The 22,312-nt window shown below is 51.4% G+C and overlaps 1 protein-coding gene across 1 annotated transcript in view; it reads right to left on the bottom strand.

Moving 5' to 3' along the window:
- The window catches only part of STK32C (serine/threonine kinase 32C), a 64,184-nt gene extending 43,856 nt beyond the window's left edge, over positions 1-20,328 (bottom strand). Inside the window, exon 1 of the mRNA XM_027900559.1 lies at positions 20,203-20,328. Within this exon, the coding sequence (XP_027756360.1) occupies positions 20,203-20,287 (85 nt within the window). The 5' untranslated portion in view covers positions 20,288-20,328. The remainder of the gene's footprint in view (positions 1-20,202) is intronic.
- Positions 20,329-22,312: the final 1,984 nt, after the last annotated feature.

Below are 22,312 nucleotides of genomic sequence, written 5' to 3' on the forward strand. Positions count from 1 at the left end.
ATGTCAGACTCATCCATTAAGACCAGTTTATATCTGCCTATTAGAACTTAATGTCCCAGAAAGTTGGGTTGGCCAGGATTAAACAGTCTTCCTTTAAGCCCAATTATCAGTAATAAACCCAATTTTCTAAAGAATGGGGTAGAATTATCCAAAATGTGGCCAGACCAAGCCTGCATTTCATAGCAGGACTATAATGTTCCTTTTGTTAAGGAGCAATTTTCTAGATGTCAGAGACGTGAATCAAAATTTAATATGTGTGTGTGTGTTATGGAAATGGCAATTGCAGCAGTTGCTTGCAGCACACGTCCTGCCAGGCAGCACACGCGGAGGAAACCAAAGGCTTTTATTCCCATTTATGCCAGTGCATTTCTGAGTGTGCTGAAACTGTTTTCCTTTCTAATTGAGGCGATCAAGAATTCTTAAGAAACAATTTTTCGGTAAAATTAGTTTCTAAAATGGAATAATGATTATTTCATAGAAGAGCGCTGAGTGGCAGATACACCTGCAGAGGGTTCTGTTTACCTAGCTGGGCATGTCCACCATGAGGAAACCCTGTGGTCCTCACAGCTCAGCATGGCCAGAAACCCTACTAATTACAGTTCAGGGGGAGTTAGGGACTGTTGGTGACGTCTCCCGAGCCTGAAGGGAAACACACTGACATGGGGAGTCTGTAACCCAACACGGTGGAAGACCTGGAGACATGAAGCAACACATCTCACCATCAGCCTACTCCAAGGGCTTTGGCCAGCATCAACTCAAAACCAGTATAGAATAGTAATGTCTGTATGGAAGGAATGTGGCATACAGTGAACATAAACTAGTTGGAAAAAATATTAACAGATTGCCAGTCAGTGCAAGCTCGAAAACTGCCGTAAATCCGTGTCAGTGCATCCCTTGACTCTATTACCAGGGTATCAGAATAATGGCTACTGGAGTTTCAAAACCAGGTAAGGTTTCTACCAAGCCAGAGATGAAAGGGGTTGAGGCTACAGAGTGAGCTCAGACCCCCCATGGGGACAGCTGTTCCTCCATGTCCTCCCTGGCACAATAGGCCGGGCACTGCAAGCACCACTCCCCACCCCAGTGGGTCAGCACATGCTCTCCAGAGTGCCCAGCCTTGTCCCCCAGATGGAAAAGGTGTTCCCTCCCTCCCTCCTTCCCTCTGGCACTGTCCCATGGTCTCAGACAAAAGGTCAACCTTCATGGGTCAGAGGTCCTGGGCACTGGCCAGGGTCCACCTCAGTCCCTCCCCAGGCAGCCACCATGTCAAGGCTTCACTGCGCATCCAATCCCTCCCCAGTTCCAGGCAGAGCTTCTATTCTTGCAGAGCTGCTCCCTAAGCAGTTTCCTCCCAGTCCCCCAGCACTGCCGCTGCTGCCATCGCCGGAGACGCCGCACGGGCAGGAGCACCCCCAGACTGCCCGACACTCCGCTCTGTCTCGCTCTATTCTTAGCAACTCCCAGCTCACCGATCCTTTAAACCATCTCATCTCTGATCTACTGCATCTCCTGCAACTTTCCTTCATTTCAGTCTCCAGTGCTGCTTCCCCTGAAATCAATCAGAAACTCTCAATGCTTTAAGAGGGAAAGACAGGATGTTATTTCTGGACAGTTCCTGGCTCTCTCCTGAGTGTGTCTGACTCCTTCCGCTGCCCTTACGCTCAATGCCGAAGTAAAGTCTCTGGCAACAAACTCCTCCTCCACTTCCTAAAGCTTTTTGTAACCATCCATCTCTAACCACGGCATCCGAACTTCAGCCGAGCCCAGAGGAGCTGCCAGGCGTTCAGAGCATGGCACGGCCAGCCAGGGAGACACCAGGGAACAGGGGCTGGATCCCCTGGCATTGCCTGGGATCAGCCACCGCCTTCCCAGAGCCGGCACCTACAGGCCTCCACAGCCACCCTGAGCCTGACTGTGCTCACAACGTGATGGTCTGCCCAATTTTGCCCGATTTCAAGACATCTGGCAACTTGCCACTACAAAACAGTGACTGGAAGAGCGGTGTGCTCCTGGTGCTCCTGCCGGTGCTGGCTGGTCACGAGTAGTGAGAGACAGAGCTCATCTGAGCCACCACGTCCCTCAGACAGCACAGGCAGCTGCATGTGAGCCCCGGCCCCATCACCCTGACACACACTGGCAGTCCTGGTGTTTCAGGAACACAGAGCACGTGATTTCATGGAATTTCTCATGTGTACGCAACCCCTCCGCAAAGAAAAACAATAAACAGCTTTAAAAAGCTCAGCTCTCCGTGTGAACATCATGGGAGAGATACGGAAACGTTCTCTTCTCTGTGAAGTGAACAGCTGAGTAACTCGTACCAGATGGACCATATTTGGATCTCTCTCTCATAAATACAATATTCACCATTTGGAATAAAACAAGTGGAGCAGCTGTCCATTGTCCCCACTTGGAGGAGGTTTGTTCATTAAATAAGCAGAAGCCAAGCGGCCGTGGAAGGAGAATCACAGGGTCATTTAGGCTGAATCCCTCCAGGAACAGGGACTCCACCACCTCCTTGGGCAGCTCCTTCCAATGCCTGATCACCCTTTCCTTGAAGAAATTTTTCTAATGTTCAACCTGAACCTCTCCTGGCAGAGGATGAGGCTGTATCCTCTTGTCCTGTCACACACTACCAGTCAATGCAAGCACAAAAAATGCCATAAATCTGTGTCAGTGAATCCCTGACTCTCTATCACCAGAGTATTGGAATAATGATTACTGCAATTTCAAAACCAGACAAAGTTCCTACTAAGACAAGAGTCCTGTAATTCCTTCCTATGAGCAGTGCCACTGGAGGGGGTTCAGCTGTTCCCTTAATCCACGGTGCAAAGGAAGGGTTGGAATTTATGGAAGGTTGCTTTTCCTGTCTGTATTTTGCTACACAAACCCCACAATGGCTACAAAAATAAGCAATAATTAAATTGTAACCTAATCTATTGTCTTATTCGTGATAAATTATGAATTACTGTATTATGGACACTCATTAAATGCAGAAGGCTGCTAAATAAAATATATCAATATTCATAACTCCTCGACCCAGTGCCCATATAATTTCATGCCAGACTTGCATGACTCCAGCGAGGCCGGCAGCAGGCTGTGCTGGGAGGATTTGGGTCCTGCTGGAGTGGGCGTAGAAGGAGCATAAATCTAAACTAGGGATGAGATGACTCAGCTGAGACCGTTCGAATGAGGCAGACGATAAAAATACCCAAAAGACGTAAGGCAAATCTCAAAAACACTCTTTTGGTTCTAAACCAGCAAGACTGGGCTGTGTTTTCTCGCTCATTGCCAAACCAAGCTCTGCAGCGAGGTGGGATTAGGGCTGGGATGAGCCGTGGACTGGCTGCTGGGGCTCAAACCCGCACGGCTCCCCCAGCTCAGCTCTGCGTCCTCCCACCATCACCCTCCTCGCACCGCTCTGGTGACACAGCTCATTTCAAGGCTGACTAGGAAATGCTGGGAAATGCTCTGAATGGCAAACACGCAGCAAGGTCTGGAGCACTGGCACCTCCAGAGCACTGACAGGTCCGTCAGCTCCACGGCACGGAGGAGAGAAGCTCCCACGGCACAGGGTGGGAGAAGGACAGTGCCAGTGCCCTTCTCTTGCCAAGTTAAATCTCTCCAAGGACAGACATTCATTCCTTTCAGGCTTCAGTTCTGGAGCAGAATAAGCCATCTTCATCTTATTATTTTAAAAGGCAAATTTTCCTTAGGAAAGTGGAGCTTTGCCTCTCTCAGAAGTAAGGATTTTCTCCCTATAATTGCCATTAAGTAATGGACATTCATTTAATTAAAGGCTCACTGTAATTTGACAAGAATCTCTAGAAATAATTTCTCCCTTGAATTATCTCCTTGAGAGGTTTTCTGACAAGACTTAATTGAGGGAGCAACCTTAACCAGGAGTGGGGGATGCTCACAGAGCCCCAGCTGGGAGCCTTAGGGATGAGGCTTGGTGGATCTGAAACACAGTCAGTGGGTTCTTATGCCCCCCCCCCCCCGAATCACCCTGGAGTCCCAAAGCATTTTTCAGGAAGGAATTCAAACCCTTGCCTTAATCCATCCTTGTCCCTGTCAGTGGCCCAGCAGAGTGAGGGGAAACGGGAACTGTCACAGAAGAGCATTTGATGTTCCTATTTTTAATTAATAATGTCAGGCGTGTTCTGCACATTTCAGTGGGGTTTGAGAGACGTGCGCATTGTAAGCGACTCCTTGTTAACTAATTATGAAATGCAAAGTCATTGCCAATTTACCATCGCCAGACAATGCTACAGCTGCTTTCACATGACACAATAGGCTTAGGTTTTAAGACAGATCCTTCAAAAGCAGTAAGTGATGAGCAGGAAAATCGGGCCCTTTTCATGGTGACAATAGAAGATCCCCACTGTTTTGAACGGAGAACTCACTCTGAGACTGAAATATTGTATTCCTGCTATGATACCTGAAGCTGTTGCCGCAAAATAATTGAAGACACAGGGGTGGTTTTCTCTCTTATTTTTCCATTTCCTTATTCACTTCCCCACAGTTCACCCAGTCGCTCTCAGTGACGTGTTTGCTCAGCATCTGCCACATCCTCGCAGGCAGCACATGAACACGAGAATACAGATGCTGGAAGCTGGGCTCCAGCTGACTCTGGTTTCAGAGACGAGGCTGCAGCCTGACAGTGTGCCTTTAATAACCATATCTCACATTAGCAGAACATCTTTGTTTACGCCGAACACACCACATGACATTCAGCAGTATACGAGGAAGAAGGAGCGTAATTAAATCTGTACTGTAATTGTCAAAACAAACAAGCAACATTTATTTTGCTCATTTGCTGATATAGGTTCGCAGTGGAAACAGAAAAATGAAAGTGGTGGGTGGCGGATATGGTGGATGGAGGGACGATGGAGGAGGGTGGAGAGGCTGGGTGATGAATGGCCAGGTACTGGGAGCGGCTGCTGGTGTTCCATTAGGGATGGGAGAGCCATGGTGCAGAGAGCAGGGTTACAGACAGAAAAGGCAGCAAGAGCAACAGAGCAAGCCACCCCACACCCTCACTCACATCCCTCAGAGCTCTCCTCTTAATTGCTTTTTAATTAACTGCCAGTAATTAGCGTCACCCAAGCAGACTCAGCAAAGCACTTCTTAACTGCATCTCACTGCCCTACAAACACAGTGTGCTTTAATTAGGGACAGATCTTGGCCAGGTCTTCAGGTCTGTTCATCCCTCCCACCAAACCGACCTCTCCGGTGCTGACTCACTGGTCACACTGCAGCAGGGTGGCCATTGGGCTCCCAGAGGAAAAAAAAAAGAAAAGCCAAAGAGGAGGATTTGTGTGTGTGACCCAGCTCGGGGCACACTGATCCCATAACAAAAGCCAACAAAACCATTCAGGGTTTACCTGCAGGCAGGCGCATACCACACCCTGATGTACCAAACATTCCCCTCAGAAGCACCTGTACGAAGGAATCCAGGTATGTAGGACATGGATCTGACAATTCTGTACAGCTCTGCTTGAGCTCAACACCTACAAACACGGCTGCATTGAGACCTACTTTGCAGCAAACCTTACGCCAAAATTGCATTGTGTTAGGACACAAAGAACTTGCAAGCACTGGGGCTTCCCAGAAAGGCTTTGAAACAATCCTGGGCGATGGAGCTGCCGTTTAGGTCACACATGGGAAGTCTGATCTTGGGTCTGTCAGAATAACCCCAAATCACACTCCCAACAGCAGGTCCACGTGAGGGACACCAGCTGAGACAAGCTGAGGGATGTAAGGAGAAGCTGTCCAGAGAGGTTACATCCATGTTACATCGACATCCTACTGGAAAGCATCGCTTTTTTTGTTTTACAGATGTGCCTATAATTATGGCATCATAGATAATTTCTTGCATTTAATGATTATTCTTGATGGCAGTTACAGATCTGACCTTTCCCTGCCCCATGAGAAGGTTATTGTTGGTGGCAGAGAAGAGGGTCTCTGACAGCACTCGTCAGACAAACAGACAGCTCCAGGCAGAACAACACTTATATCCAGATCTTGCCAAGGCTTTGCAAACTGACCCCAGGAGATTGCTAATGAAACCTGGGGGAGGCCTCCCTGGAACCTGGAAGGGGCTTTCAGCTCCCACCCTGGCTCCCATCCCACCTGCCCATGGAAAGGCCACGTCCTGACCCCATTGCAAGCTGACTGCACCACTCTGCTCCCCTTCTTGTTCCTCTGACAAGGTCAGAGCCTGAGTTGGCTGTCAGGCACCCAGAGCAGGGGTACCTGGGGTGCAGACAGCTGCACACACACCTGTATCCTGACAGCCTTGGGTAGTTAAACAGGGAGAGGAGAAAACACAGAGCACCCGCCAGCCAGGCACAGCCACCACGGCATCACTCCCTGCCCAAAAAATGACAGTTTATTGTTGCTATTTTTCTTTATGCTCTGTGACATTACAGGGTAAATTTAGAAACAACAGTCTATTTCTTTATATAGCAACAGCCAACCTGTGGAAAGCAGCGCCCCGAGACTGCGGGAGAACGGATTCTCCAGACAGGTTTTTTTAAGGGTTGTCAGGTTGTGTTACCACTCCCAGGCTGACGAGCTCAGGGGGCAGTAGGGACACTCACACTTTGTCAAGGCGTGCACTGACGCTGCCTGGGCTGCCTGGATCCCGTCAGTACCTGCTGGTACCCCAGCACCTGGAGACAGGGTCTGGGATGGCTCAGGGATCTCACTGAGAGTAGGTGCGGTACAGGAAGTTAAGGAGTGCTGGTAAGGGAAAATGAGAAGAAAATGAGAACAAAATGACTCAGTAGCTTTTCACAAGACAGGCAGAGTTTCTGCTAAGGGAGAGGCCAGCGCTGCTCCCCGTTCAGAGCAGCCCTGGTGCCAGGGCTCTGGTGGCAAAGGGGACCCTGCCCTTGCTCCCACACCAGCACCACACACAGCAGCCCCGTGTCTGTGACCAGGCCTTCCTGTTGCCATGGAAATACAGACAATAACAAGTAGCAAGAGTAATTGTAGAGATGGACCAGTTGCTACCACGAAAACCAATGCACTTCATCACACTGTAAGAATATCCCACCCTCCTGCAACTGCGCAACTGCATCCTGGAGAGATGGAGCCACTTGGGAGAAGGAAAAACAACAAGGTTTTGTATTAAAAGATAGGGGAAATGGCTTACAAGGACATTCAAGGTAGACAGACCATGGCTAACCTCAGCATCACATCACTTGGGAAGGCCCTCACATGGTATTTGGAGCATTTTAAACGTTAATTAATAGGAAAGTTAACAATGCAACGAATTACCAATGCTTTTCCAAGAAAGAGCCACATGAAATCCCATCATTACAGGTAATTGAAGTCCTCAGACCTGGCGTATTTTTCCTGTACACCTAAAGAGAGCCACAAAGGCTGCTCAGGGCAGAGAGGAGAAGGAGCTCCCCAATTCTTGTTTAACTTCATGTTCTACGCAGCAACAAACACGGAGGTATTGTGACAAAATTACTGGGCTCACGGTGGCAACTGGTGTGTGAGGATCCCACATGAGCATTTTTAAGCGAGAACTTAAAACCAGTTGAGAACAAGACAGAATTTAGCACTTCCATTTTATTTTTTTTTTTTTAAATTACATGAGAGCCTTTAAGAGGTCTGAGACTGAAAATTAGGTCTTTTGTGGAAACAACCTTCCTTGTTCTCTATCATTTATTTTACATCTCCTGACTATCCCTGTTTTTTCCAAATCAACCCAGAAGCACTGCAGCTTCCTGCAGGCTCAGTGTGTAACAGCCCCCGGACAAGAACTCTTTGTAACATCAAGGCCTCAGGAATATTTTTTACAATCAGCTGCTTCTGGTTTTCAATCAAAAGGGGCTTTTACTACTTGCCACACCAGCAAATCCATTGTGGGGCATGAAAGACAGTCTTGTTCCTCCTGCTGAGTCACTGGGGCTGGTGACAACTATCGGAACATTGGGAAAATACACCAAAAAAAGTCATTTGTGCACCAGCCAGATCAGTCTGTCGACTGTTCTATTGCAGTAGTGAATCCATAGGGAGCAGACTATGGCAGGGGCGTTGGAAATGGATAATCCTCAAGGTTCCTTCCAATCCAAACCAGTCTGGGATTCTGTGAGCACAAACTATTTGGATCCTACACAAAGGGAAGTCAGCACTAACTCAGCAGTAGCTCAGCAGAGACACTTCTGTCCCTGCTTCTCATCTGTGGGTGTCGCTTTCTAACACTCCACAATTACACTGCTGCACACGCACAATTATAGGAGTGAAAGGTGGTCTCTGCTGCAGCTTTTCACCCCACTGGAGCACCACAAAGAAAATAAAAAAGAATAGGGAAAAAAAAAAAAATCTCCTGAAAAAGGGCTGGACTGGCAGCTATGCTCATTTCTTGGCAAGTGGATGGATCAGCGCCATGGAAATACAGTGATGTCTGGTTTGGGGTTGGGTTTTTTTTTTAACACATGCATTTAATGAACACACAGGCATCCACCATGAACTCCTCGGTGGCCCAGGAGCAGAGCAGTGCTGCTCTGCCCAAGGGAGGGTCCCCTCAGCACGGCCCCCCCAAGCACATCCACAGCCATGATCAGTGCCCATTACACACAGGGGGCAACAGCTCTAAAAGGGGGTTGGCACTGAACCACAACAGAAAAACCTCATCTCCCCCAACAGGCAGTTGAGGCAGCTCAACAGCTTTTCTCCCTCAATAAGGCTGCACCTGGGGAGGTTCAGGTTGGACACCAGGAAGAATTTCTTCATGGAGAGGGTGGTCAGGCATTGGAAGGGGTTGCCCAAGGAGGTGGTGGAGTCCCTGTCCCTGGAGGTATCCAAGAAACGACTGGGCGTGGCACTCAGTCCTCTGGGCTGGGTGACAAGTGGGGATCCAGCACTGGTTGGACTCGATGGTCTTGGAGGTCTTTTCCAACCAGTGATTCTGTGTGATATATCTAGTCAAAAAGCCAGTAAGTCCTTTGTTCACTCACACTGGGTGGTGAGCAGTGAGCACTGTCTGCATGTGCATGCACTGCTCTCGGATTTAATTCAGACATTCCCAGTTGAGATCGTTTTCCCCGCGACAGCCTTGTCAACACAGCGATGATGACTTGAAAACAAACTCTGGATTTCCCTCCCAAGAGCAGCCACTGGTGGGGTGTGCAGGCTCCAGGGCGCTATTTTGGGCTCATGGTCCTATCTTTGTCCTGGAGGCTCATGAGAAGCAAGCAGACACGCTCCCAAAATACCTTTGGCCGGGATCAATGGATGCGCCGCTTGGCAGAGCTGCTGCTGCAGCATTTTAACGCCTGTGGGAATGCTGCTTCTCCACTGCCCCTCCCTTCTGTGACAAACTCAGCTGAAGAGGGGAGACATGGGGCCCAGCAGGGCCGTTGGCTCACCAACATTCAGGAGGGAATCCACCTGCCCCAAGCAGGCTGTGCACCGGCAACGTGGCGGCAGCACACGGCACCGGGATCCACTGACTCCAAGCCTGGTGAACACCAACACCGAGGCAGCACCAAGAGGGGTTTGGTCTCCCTGCAGCTGCCGGTGTTCCTGCCACACATGGCTCTGTGTTCTGCCACACACTGAGTTGGGCAGGCCTTTCCCACAGCCCTGGCAGTGGAAGGGGCTCTTTCTCACAAGGAAGGAAAAATTAGGAGCAAGATGGTATAACTAAGTAACACATGCTGGTGATGTCAGTAAATCTGGGAAGGAAAAAAAGGAGCCACAAGAGAGCGATGAATACCTGAAGATATTTTTGCTTGACCCCTGGTAGGAGCAGTCACCCCCTCAGCGCTCTCTGAAGTCAACAAGAAGCCTGTTCTTTCTTTTGGAAGCGTCAGAACAGATTCACTCAATGGACAGACCACACTGATGCATCCAAGCAACTGAGCATCACGGGATGGCCCACCCAGTACCTGCAGGAGCACGTGATGGATGGCCATAACCGCTAAGAATTGATTTCAACTCCACAAGAAAAGAGCAGCCCCAAATTCACAGCGGGATGTCAAAGAGAATTATTCACCAAGTTCAAATTCTCTGGGGAAAGCAGGCATCCTACTTCTGTGATAAGAAATTCTCTGGAGAACAGTGATATACCAACTCATGCTGGAAAGAACATCTCCTGACAGAGAACTCCAGCCACAGGGAGGAGGGAAGCCAGGTCTCGCAGTGGCACACTGAGCAGAGGACATCGCCCTCCCCTCCAGTGGGTACCACTGCAGACTGCAGGGGGGCTGAGGTGACCCTTGGGAGAGCCCCACACACACTGCACAGCACCTCAGGGCACTGGTGCCTGAGCGTGGGTGGTTCATGAAGCCTGAGCACATCCCCAGGGCTCTGCTTTCACTCAGCATCCCCAAAACCACCACCCGACACCCCCGGGGGGCACCAGGGCCACCCATCTGCCCACTTCCAGCTGCACTAGAATACTCTGGGGAGCAAATCCGCCAGGAATAACCCCCCATGTGGCCTTGATGAGAGAGCAAAAGAAAGGTCAGAAATTGAAAACCCCCAATGCGGCACAGAGCAGAGAAGGAGAGTGGCCTCCAGAGAGAGCAGAGAGGGAAGCAGGGCTGCCCTAGGAGTTACCAACCCAAGAGCATGGAAAAATCCAAACAAGACCAGAGGAAACACTAACTAAAATAATTTCCCAAGTAGTGCTGAGGGGCAACCAGTGACTGAATTGTTTGTTGACGTTACTCAGCATTTTGATAAACAGAAGCAATTTGTTCTACTGAAAAGAAACCTGCTATTTTTTAAATAAATTCACACATTGATCTTTACATCAGAAAGCCATGTAGAGAAACACACAACAGGCTGAAACTATTCATTAATCAATCCCTAAGTTCGCTTCGCTGCAGCTGTGCTTGTTTTGACACCTGCTTGCGATGCTCCTGCTGTGGCATTTAAAGTGGAATAAAACCCAGTGGAGCAGAGGAGCAGCGACTGCCAGTGCCCCTGGCCCCCTGCGTGGCACACACTGCATCAGAGCAGCCACAGAGCTCCTGGCCTGTCACTGCTTTTAAAGGTGTTACCAACAGATCATTGCAAAGCCCCAGTGTTCAGGCAGGAACTGGCAGCTTAAGGCAGCTGCCACGTGTCCCCTGGGTCTGACTCCCGAAGGAGCCGCAGGCGGAGGATGGGGAGCCATGCCCAGCCAGGATGTCTGAGCAGCACCATACGGCGCTGCCATCATCACCCTGACATGAAAACCTCTTTGCCCTTCAGCTCCACCCAGAATTCCTGCCTGTGTTGTCTGCACAGCTGTGCCTAAACCTCAGCACTGCCAGATTTTTACTCCAAAAATCCCGGGATGAAGCCAACCAGCGGTACCTGTTGGAGGGGTGAGCCAGGCACGCTCGCACGCCGGGGCAGAGACCCCAAGCCAACACCTGCTCCCAGATCCCTGTGATTGCCCACCACTGCTGACATATCCACACTCCTTCCCATAACACAAGTTCATTCCCTGAACAGGCACTGTCTGCCCTTTGGGGAACTCGGAGCTCTGTGCTGAGCTCACGGCAACAGCTCGGACCCAGGACAGCATTCCCAGGAGTGTTTGTACCAGTTACAGGAGCACTGGTGTGTGGAAGTAAACAAAAATGTCAAGGTCAGGGCCAGGAGGAACTCAAGGTGCCGAGCTCTGGACACTGTTGGAGCCAGTCCACCTGAGTGGAGATGATGGGGAAGTTCCCAGCCCTTACGGAGACACACAGCTGGCACCACCGGGAGAAGGGATCATTTCATCCCTGCGCTGAAGGTCCTGCTCAGTTGCTTCTGTGCTGGAGGAGCCACTAATCAGTGCCAGTTCAAAGTTCTGAGCAAATCTAGAATCACATTGAAATATGAAATCATGGGGCCTGTTTGCATGTGTATGAATTATTCATGTGCTTACCACATGCAGCACTGAGCCTTTAAAGTGCAAATTATTTGGGACCAAGCTTTAGCCCTATTTTCTGTGAAGCATAAAGCACGTTTTCCAACAGTGCAAACAATCCAAGCCTAATGTGTATCATTTTCTGTGTTCCTTGCTTGCTGGTCTTGCCTGCCAGTTCCCATTAAGGCTGGAAACCAGTGACACACCAAGCAAATTTGCAGTACGCAGCTTTCCCGTGGATTCCGTGACATTTGTTTCACAAGGCAGTTTAACATGCTACATACCTTTCAGAGGAGATGATCTATATCCTTCTGACAGTGAAATGCACTGAGCTATGGAGGTAAAGTTGTATCCAGCCAAAAGCAGAGGCAAGATGAGATTCACTCAAAGTGTTTCTCCTAATCCTCACCGAGAACTGCCTGCTTAGAAGATGAACCCGAGCTTCAGCCTGAGCCCTTCCCAGCCCTTCCTTCTGACCTTTGTCAGGCATCAGAAGTAAGAACACATGGGAATTCTTCAGGTGACCATCTCAACATCATTCAGTGCCTGCATCTCCTCACCATCCCAGTTACTGGGAGAGCCCCTGAACACCACCTGAGATGTAAATGAGCACATCAACATTCACACACTGTCACGTCTCCTTGCCTGGCAGTGCTCAGAGCCAGCTGTTCCCACACATCCGAAGCACTTTTTATTTTCCATAACTGTCACCTAAAGCAATTTAATTCCTGAAGAACAGTGGGAGAGTGAAAGAGGACACTGACACTTCTCTTCTCTTACATGGAGAAGCTGAGCTGCTCCTGGGCTGTCCTGATGCTCTGTACTTTGGGAGATAAACACCAAAACAGGGCTCAGCCAGCACGGATCCTCTCCCTGGTGCACACCTGAGATGGGCTGGCATGTACCATGTCTCAGGGGTACACCCCATACACCATCCCTCAGAGGCTACCACTGCTCCCTGTGGAAAAGAGTGGGAAAAGTTGAACCTGCTTTCACATCCCAGGCTGCCTGTGAACAGTAGGCTCAGCAATGTCCCCTGCCTGACTATGTCCAGCCAGGCCACACTCACGGAGAATCACTTGTGGCCACAGTGAGTGGAAAGCCAAGTCCTGACCCAGAGGCAGAACACCACTGTGGGTGAGCAACACTCAACTTCAAGCATTCCCACAAGAAATAAGGGATTATTTAAATAATATTTAAATTTTAAAAAATTTAAATAATCCCTAAATATTTAAAGGGAAACACACGGTGCCCCTTCCCTGAGTGGCCATGGGCACACACCTTTCCTCCTGCCAACGTGCTGCACCAAGAACCCAACCAGCTGTTTAACCAGCACCCCAGTCTCAGACAGTGAAAGTACCAAACTGCAGAAAGAGCAGCTTTTTCCATTTCTGGGAAGGTTTTTTCTTGTCAAGTGCCTCTCGCTGACGTTCCACCAGGCACAGCATGAGGTGACCTTGCGCTGCCTCCGCAGCCAGCACTGACGGTGCAGCTCTCCTGGCAGCCGGTGCTGGTCTCTCTGAGTGACCTGGCACCATCAGCTCCATGTCCTGGGACTCGTACCCCAGGAAGCACAGCTGCAGGTGTGGAGGGAATGCCAGCTGAGCCAGCAAGGTCACCATGCCAGCACTGGGAACATGGTGAGGAAGGCTTGCTGATCGCCAGCCCCAACTCACAGAGCCCATTCCAAGCCCGTTGTAAGAACTGTGGCCTCCACAGAATACACAGAGTATTAATTTGGTCCAACATTTCACTTGAATAGTTCTTCCCGATGACTTTTCCTTGATTGCCTTTGCCCTTCCCTATCTATCAAACGTCCCTCAAATTGCCACCATGTTTGTTAATTTTTTCTTACTCCAACTTGGTAAGAACAGCCCCAGCTTCCCTCTGGGCTCTTTTTACCCTCAGATCTCCCACAGACATATGAGCCCACCAAGAATGGCTTTTGTTCAGATTTCTGTCAGCACTACTGTGAAGGGACCACGGCCACCAGTGTGGAGAGGCACAGCACAGGTATTAACCACTGCAGGAGAAGGAGCCAGTACTCCCAACAATGGACATGGCAACACACACCTCCATGTCTTGGATCTGCTGAATTACCAGGATTTAACCTATTTAACCTAATTTTGCATTAGACGACACACTGCAAAGCTTCACACCTTGAAAAGTTTTCCATCCTTGGTCAGAACAAGGGGCATTAGCTCCGCTGGAAGGGGCAGTGATCCCGTGGAGGGAGCGTGTCCCTGGGCAAAGCACAGGCACAACTCCACAGATCTGGGGGCAGCAGAAACAAAGCCCCGCTGACAATACTAAACACAGCTTTGCTGACACCTCCTTGCAATTCCCACTCCCTCCTCCCCCCGCTTACTTACTTAGCTACCACTTTGATAATACAGAAAGGCTTTTTCTCTTGTTTTTAAATAACAGGGAAAGGCATCTGTGCTCCCAACCCACAGCCATGCAAGACTCAGGCTATGGAGAAAGTTCCCCTTGCAATTTGAGCAGGGAGGACTTTAGTCAGTGGTTTGCAGAGCTTGGAAGCTTAACACACCTCTATCTGACCATAAGTAGTATTTGGGATTATACAGCCACCTTACGAGGCATTAGTCTGTAGATTTCAAATCAAAAGGGCAATGTTTCCTGCCCAGGGCTTTAAATTCCTGCCCAGAGCTTGAAATCCCTGCCAAGCTGAGGCAGTGGAGCCGGGTTCCACGAGAAGCAGCCAAGGCAGGAGGAGCACAGCCAGCAGCAGTGGGAACAGGGACGATGCTGAGGGGCTGCCCTGGCCCTCAGGGACCAGGGGAATAGGCCAGGACATGCTGCTGTCCCAAGAAAGAGCAGCACATGTTTTATGGCATTGATCACCTCAGGAGAGGGAGAGAAACTTTTCCTGCTCCCTGGGTCCATCTCCCAGATCCCTCTCCCAACACAGCAGGATGCCCCCAGATCTGAGGCAAACCTGGCTGGAAGGATTTGTGTCACCGCAGAGGCAGGTCAGGCTTTACTACCTGTCCTTCCACATCCCTGTTGCTCCGACACCTCCGACTGCCCAGCAGCATGCTCTTGTTTCCCTGAGGGTCCCAACCCCTGGAACAATTATGGAGAAGAATCCCACTCTAAAAAATTAACGCCAAGGTCTATGTAGAATGCTGGACACAGTGCTCCCACTGGAGCGGGACAGAGGAAGTATAAGGAGGAGTGCACACCACTTGCCAGGCTGTGACAGCTGAATCCCTGAATTCCCAGGGGTGTAGATGACAAGGACAGGTGAGTCTACCCAAAGCTGCAGCCGAAGGCACCCAGCACCCCCTGGCCAGCAGGTTCAGAGGAGGTGGCTGTAGATGCCAGGTGGGAGCCAGAGGCAGGTGGGCTCCGCACTCACAGTTCATTCTCTGTTCACCAGCAGCTCCACAAGCGCAGCGCTCCCACTCCCGCTCCCGTTCCCGCTGCCCAGGGCAAGGCAGGAGGGATGCCCACTCCTGCTCCGGGGTGTGTGACCCCACCGCTACCAACACATGGCTTGAAATGAAAATGGGGATTATTTTAAGCACGTTCCCCCAGGTTCTGCAGCTTCTCGCCCGTTTCCATGGGGATGGATGCCATGCACGGCTGCCAAGGCTCTCCGGCCTCCCGCGTCGATCCCCGCCGGGATGAGGAGGCTGGTGGGGAGGCAGAGAGGGGCTTCAGAGCCCCCCCGGACCCAGCGTGTCCCTAAAGCTGGACCCTTCAACAAACAGCACAGCCAGAGAAGCAGTGATGAGCTGCGTAAGGGTTTCCTGGTTTTCCACAGAGCCACGTTTTAGAGACCAGTTTCTCCGCTTGGAAGCTCCCGCAGACATTCACAGAGTGACTGCTTGGAACCTTTTAGACCCACATCTACCAATACACACAGCCACAGACAGACTGACCACAGCACCCCTCACTCTGCACAACTCCCCCAGACGCTGCCAGCTGCCCCTGCAGTTGGGGTTTCAGCCCCAAACCCCAGCTTGCTGCCTCATTCCAGTATTACCTAAGCCAAAGAATTCCAAAGAGAGCTTGTTCCCTGAGAGGGGACACACCACGGACACTCCACCCAACCCAGACTAACTCTGAGCATACTTTTCTCAGAGTGAGGCTGCTTAACTGGGAGAGCTGCACCCATGGGCTGTAAAACTGGAAACTTGTGTTTAAAAGACGATTTTGATGCAAGTAGGATAAACCCAGGAGTCTGCACCTGACCCCCTTAGGAAAAACCATCTGCACGCTGGCAGAGAGAGTCAAGCAAGGGATGGGAAAAAAAGTGACCGAGGCAAAATATTAATCATGGTGAAAGTCACTGAGCTGCAGCATCAAAACCTTGTACATCAGCTGGAAAACTAATTCAGCCTCAGGACATGAGCAGGAACCCTCAGACCACTCGCCTCATGTCAGCGAGGGGAGGCACAGCTCAGCAGGAAGCAGCAGATGGCTTCACAGATTTTCATGTATATTTACACACACTTTTTTTAGTAAGCCACTTTGATTCAGGAGAAACCATAACCAAAATGCACTATTGAAATTCCTCTTCAGACATAATTGCATGGAGAGATACATCATGCTGTGGTTTTCCCCTCTCTCACACAACACAACTGTGGGCAGTGCTAATAGCACTAAGTGTGCCCTGTATTTCCTCCTGCTCAGCCTGGATGCCCAAGTCCAGTCACTCTGCTAAACATTTTTTAAATATCTGGGTTGAAACATTCCCACTGGCTGCATAATGACAGGTTTGCTTCACTTAGTATAAAAAATAAATAAAAAAAAAATTAAAAAAAATTTATTAAAAAAAAAAAAAAAAAAAAAAAAAAAAAAAAGAGGGGAGTTTCAATAAAACTTGCTTGGCTGTTTCCCCGAACGACAACAGAAAATAATTCCTGCCCACATGACAAACAAGCTTCATGAATGCTGTGCTGTGACTTCTTGCTTTCTACAACTCCCTAACAGGAAGGTGAAGCCAGGTGAGAGTCGGGCTCTGCTCCCAGGGAACAAGGGACAGGACAAGAAGAAACTGCCTCAGATTGTGCCAGGGGAGGTTCAGGTTGGATAACAGGAAGAATTTATTCATGGAGAGGATGGTCAGTCATTGGAAGGGGCTGCCCCGGGAGGTGGTGGAGTGCCCATCCCTGGCAGTGTCCAAGGAAGGTCTGGCCGTGGCACTCGGTGCTCTGGGCTGGGTGACAAGGTGGGGATCGGGCACAGGGTGGACTTTGATAATCTTGGAGGGCTTTTCCAACCTCAGTGATCCTGTGCCTCTAAGAGACACCCCAGTGCTCCATGCCCTGCACAGAGAGATGTCTCACATCTGGCAGGCAGGCAGTGACCACCTAGCCTGGGCATTCTGTGGGGCTGGAGAACAAATCCACTCATGGGGTGAGGAGTTTTTGAAAGATTCTTACAGGTATAAATAACAAACCCTGAACAGCCTCTACAGACAAAGGCCAGTTCTTCCCAAGAGAAAACAGCACATGGTGATAACACTGAACCCACAAGGCCACTATAACTCACTTGAGTTTACTCAGCCCACCATACTCCAGTGCACTGTAACTCCAAGGGCTCGACCCTGCAGCCCTTCTGTTCTTTTGTCTTGTCCTCTTCTTCCCACATTTTCCCTTACTTTGTTTTTCCTCCCTTCCCCTCCCCACTTATTAACTTTCTCTGTTTAGGAACAGGATTCAAAACACCTCACTAAAAATGAGCTGAGGCAGAATCTCCAGCTGGACAGGCTGGAGTTCGAGCCCAGCTGATGCATGTGCAACTTGCCAGATTTTCTGGGGGACTGGAACCAGCTGGAGCCATGGCTCCCACAGGCAGGGAAGCCCATCTCCCTCATACCAGTGTTCCTTGGAAGCAAACACGAACGTGCAGGCGCTATCCTTTCACAGTCAGCTTTTCTATTAGTCGAATCCCCACTTGAAATGCCCAGAGATATTTCCAAGGCCGTATGTGCAAACATGGAGCAGCAGGGTGTACACACTGTGCAGGCTGCAGCCAGGCAGGGCACCCAGAGGGAGTCAGATGCGCTGTCCCCAACACACAGGACGGGGCACACCCAGCTTCACAGCCAGGGGAAGTTACCTCAACTGGGGGAAAACTGAGGGGCTGGGGACACCACAGCACCCAGGAAGGGAAATAAGGAGGGAGCAGCACAGCTGTCCCTCAGGCATGACTCCCCAAGCACAGCTCCACACAGCCCCTGGCCCTAGATGGACGAGGAGCCAGCCCTGCACACTTGGCTGCACCAGCACCGGCCAGCCTGGACCCCAGCCCTGCTGGAGAATGAGCCCTATACCAGCACTAACAAAAGAGATCCTGAAAAATACGGAGAGGGTTAGAGAAGATCCATAGGAAAGACTCGGGAATATGAAGTTTTATCCTTGGAGTAACGGACTCAGAGAGCTCAATCCATGTGTCCCACCAGTGAGGACACCAGGCAGCCACGGCCCCGACAGCAAGAGAGGGATGTGACACAGGTAATCCTCCGTTTATCCAGGTGAGATCCAGGAGCAGGCAGCTGGGCTTGGACAGATGCAGGCTGGGGAGGAAGGGCAATTTCTGGCATTGAGGCTGACAGCAGATAACCCTCCATGGCCAGGTGTTTTACACTGAGACAGAGCAAACACGTTACTGCCCAGCCCCACAAAACCCCTGCCTGCCAGCCCAGCCACACTGGTGTGACAGGAGGCAGTGAGTCCCCAGTCCCCAGGAAGTCAAGGAAGAAGACTGTAAGGGTTTAGAGTTGGATTTATTTTTAGAGGGAAAACATTGGGCTTTGTGCTAGTACTCACTACAATAAACCTTAACCTTCTATTTACATACACCCCGCCACAATTCCCAGGGATCATCCGATGGATTTTGGCTGAGTCGGACTCATCCATGAGTAGAGATCCATCACCAGGAACTACCTTTGGGCAAAATTTCACATACCAACCAGTAGTTTTCCTTTTTATTTTTTTGAATTGATTTCACATTAAATTGCCATCACTAGTAACTCTTCCACGTTATGTCACATACAAACCCCAAGTATTAACTGGCTTCTTTATCTAAGGAAGTTATTGGGATGTCTTCAGAGATCACCATAGCAACCATGCTGTGCCAGTAAATATGAGTTCACCAGAACAACACTGTAATTGCTCCAAGCATACACCAACAAGGAATAATGGAAAAGCAGCAGATATCAAGAAAGTAACATCCCAATAATTAGGACATATTACAAAAGCGCTGCTTGAAAGCACCTGATGAATGAGGCTCCTGTCAGTGGTCATTCACCTGCAGAGCTCAGGCTCCCTGGTTGGTTGCACAAAGGCTCAGGGCACAATGAAATGCTTCACAGAAAGAAATTTTGCTTTCAGAATGAAATTGCAGCGAAGCCTCCAATTTAAGCATTTTTACTCAGCTCGCTTGCTGTGAACTGCTAATAAGAACGTGTTGGGGAAACCAACCAGCTCCTGCACCAGGAAAAGTTTGCCTGATTTAACCCCCGTCAGCTGCCAGAGCAGCACAGCCAGGTCTGGTCCCCTCAGCGAGGGGATGCCAGCAGACCCTGACCTGCCCATCACTGTACTCAGAGACTCAAATGAACACACCTAATTCCGGGTTTATCCAGAGCACAGTTCCAGCACTCCGTGCACACGGGGATTTTTGCCCGTGTTCATTTGGTGCCCCAGGGCCAATGCAGCGCTGGGCTGCCCCGACCATATGCCACCCATCTGCGGGCCCGACGGCTCTCCAAACTCTTCCTCCACCTGCAATCAAAGTTTCCTTCCTTTCCTCCTCTGCAATTTCACCCTGCACTCGAGAAGTCTAATGCAACGGTGGTATTTCGTGGTGTATTTCTACAAAAGAAACCCACAACTTGTATGTTGGGAAAAACCCCAAAGCAGGCACTCTGCACTGACAGCAGTGTCTGGGCGTTGATGGTCGGCGGCACTTGGCCCTTCCTCGTTAAAACCGGGGCTGTCCGAGCACAGACTGAAACTTCACTGATGAACTATCCCTTCGCCGCCCTTTTCTTAGCCGCCCCGGGTTTTAACCACAACTGCCCCGTGTCTGTGGGGTACCCGCGGGCAGAGTCCCTGCGCCCCACGGGGAGGCACCGCCCGGCCCGACACCCGCACCGCGGCACCGCTCCCCCGCCGGTAGCGGTGCTGCGGGACCCCCGGGACGAGCGGGGGGGTCTCAGCGCCCCGGGACAGGGCACACCGGGGTTGGGTAGGGCAGATCATCCCGGACTGGGCAGGGCAGAGCATCCCGGAGCAGGGCTGGCATCCCGGGCTGGACAGGGCAGAGCATCCCGGAGCCTCACGGCCGGAACTCACCGTCCTCCCGCTCGTCGAAGACGGGTCTCTTGGAGGAGGAGGCGCTCGCTCCCATCCTCTTCTTCCACTTGCTCCAGTGAAACATCGGGGCAGGCGGCTGGCATGCCCTGCGGCCGCTCCGCGCCGGCCCGGCGGCTCCCGCGGGCGGCCCCGCCGCCGCCCTCAGCCGCCCCGCGCCCCGGCGCCGCCCGCCCGCATGGCAGCGCCCACCGCCCCCCGGCCCCTGCCCGCGGCGGCCACAGCGCGGCGGGGCGGGGGGAGCACAGCGGGGCCGGGATGGGGGGCACGGGGGGGATGTGGGAGAAGGTGGACCGGCGGGATGCGGGCGGAGCGGAGCGCGAGCGGGGGGATACGGGAAGGGGTCGGATCCGGGGAGATGCGGGCAGCGCGGCGGGGACCGAGCAGAGCGGGGCGCGACTGGGAGCAGGAGCGGCCCCGTGGGATGCGGGCGCTGGGGTGGAGCGGAGCGGGGCCCGGAGCGGGGTAATGTGGGTGGAGCGGGGCCCGGGGGATGCGGGCGGGGCAGGGCGGGACCGAGGGGCGGGAGCGGGGCCGAAGGGATGCGGGCGGTGGGGTGGAGCCGGACCGGGGGGCGGGAGCGAGGCGGGAGCAGGGGGAGCCGGGCGGAGCGGGACCGGGGGGAGGGACCTGGGGCTCCTCCCGCATCCCACCGAGCACGGGGCTGCGTCCGAGGGGCGTGATCCCGGCTCCCCGCGCTGAGCCCGCCCGCTCGGTACCCACGGCCCTGCTCCGTCCCCTCCCCGTACTCCTCTCCCTCCGGGTGCGTTCACCGCAGCATCTCTCTCACCCAGCCGCGTTGTTTTTAATCTCGTACATAAAGATCGCCTCGGCAGGACGGGCCACCCGGCTGTGTTACAGCCAGCCTTTTCCGGCGCTCGGCGGTATCTGTGACCGCGCACATCGCACATCTTGCATCGGTCACTAGGGCTCACTGCCGACAGCAGTAGCCACAAGAAGCCATTCCCTCTTGTTCTGGCACTTCAGGCCCTTTTGAATATTCTCTCTCCGTTCTTCTAGTAGGCTCCTTCAGGCACTGGAAGGCCGCAATTAGGTCGCTGTTAAGCCTTCTCTTCTCCAGGCTGCACAACCCCAACTCAGCCTTTCCTCAGAGCAGAGCTGCTCCAGCCCTTTAATCATCTCCGTGGCCTCGTCTGGACTCGCTCCAACAGGTCCATCCATGTCCCTCCTGTGCTGGGACCCCAGAGCTCGAGGCAGCTCTGCAGGTGGGGTCTCACCTGAGGTGGCAGAATCCCCCCTTCCCCCTGATCCCACACTATGGGATCAGCCCAGCACACAGGGGGGTTTCTGGGCTGGGCCATGTCGAGCCTCTCACCCATCAGCACCCCCAAGTCCTTCTCCCAGGGCTGCTCCATCTGCTCATCGCCAGCCTGAATTAACACCAGGGGTTGCCCTGACCCAGGTACAGCACCAGCACTTGCCCTTATTAAACCCCATGAAAATGCTGAGCTGCAACACACTCGTGACACTGGTTTTCACGGCCTGTTGAACTGAAATGTCTTGTGGAATGACTGATGGAATGCATCTCTCAGAAATAACTCACAGTGCCAGCAGTGTCCCGGCAAGGGACAGCCCTGGAGCCAGCAGATCACAGCTGTTACACCAGCACCACCTTCATGGTTCCTGAGATGCTGCTTCCCAAGTTTTCATTTAAAACTGATGCTGTTTTCTTTCACAGCGTGTTTTGAAATGGATACATCAGTTATTGTGCTCCTCACAGGAGGAGGCAATCATTATTTCAAAGAGCCTGGAAGTTGTAAAAGGATTACAATGGAAGGGTGTCATTTAAGAACAGTTTTCCAAAGGCAAAGAATAGTTCTCAAAGAATATTTCTTTGAGAAATCAGAAAGAATTTGCTCTCAAATAAAAAGATAGAACAGTTTTACACAAGACAGTAATTTTGGCTTTGTTTAGGGATAGGTTTGTGTTTAAATACACTGCAAACCTCAGAGGTATCAGCTTTCCTCCTTCCTTTTTTCTCCCTTTACGGTCTGTAGGAAAAGTATGAAAGATGCCATTAAAACATCTTCAGTCAGTTATCATTTCTTTCATTCTCTACTAATATTTGGAC

Source organism: Empidonax traillii, unplaced genomic scaffold (assembly GCF_003031625.1).
Source record: "Empidonax traillii isolate 1590-97213 ecotype Southwest subspecies unplaced genomic scaffold, ASM303162v1 scaffold738:size396264, whole genome shotgun sequence".
Classification (NCBI taxonomy): domain Eukaryota; kingdom Metazoa; phylum Chordata; class Aves; order Passeriformes; family Tyrannidae; genus Empidonax; species Empidonax traillii.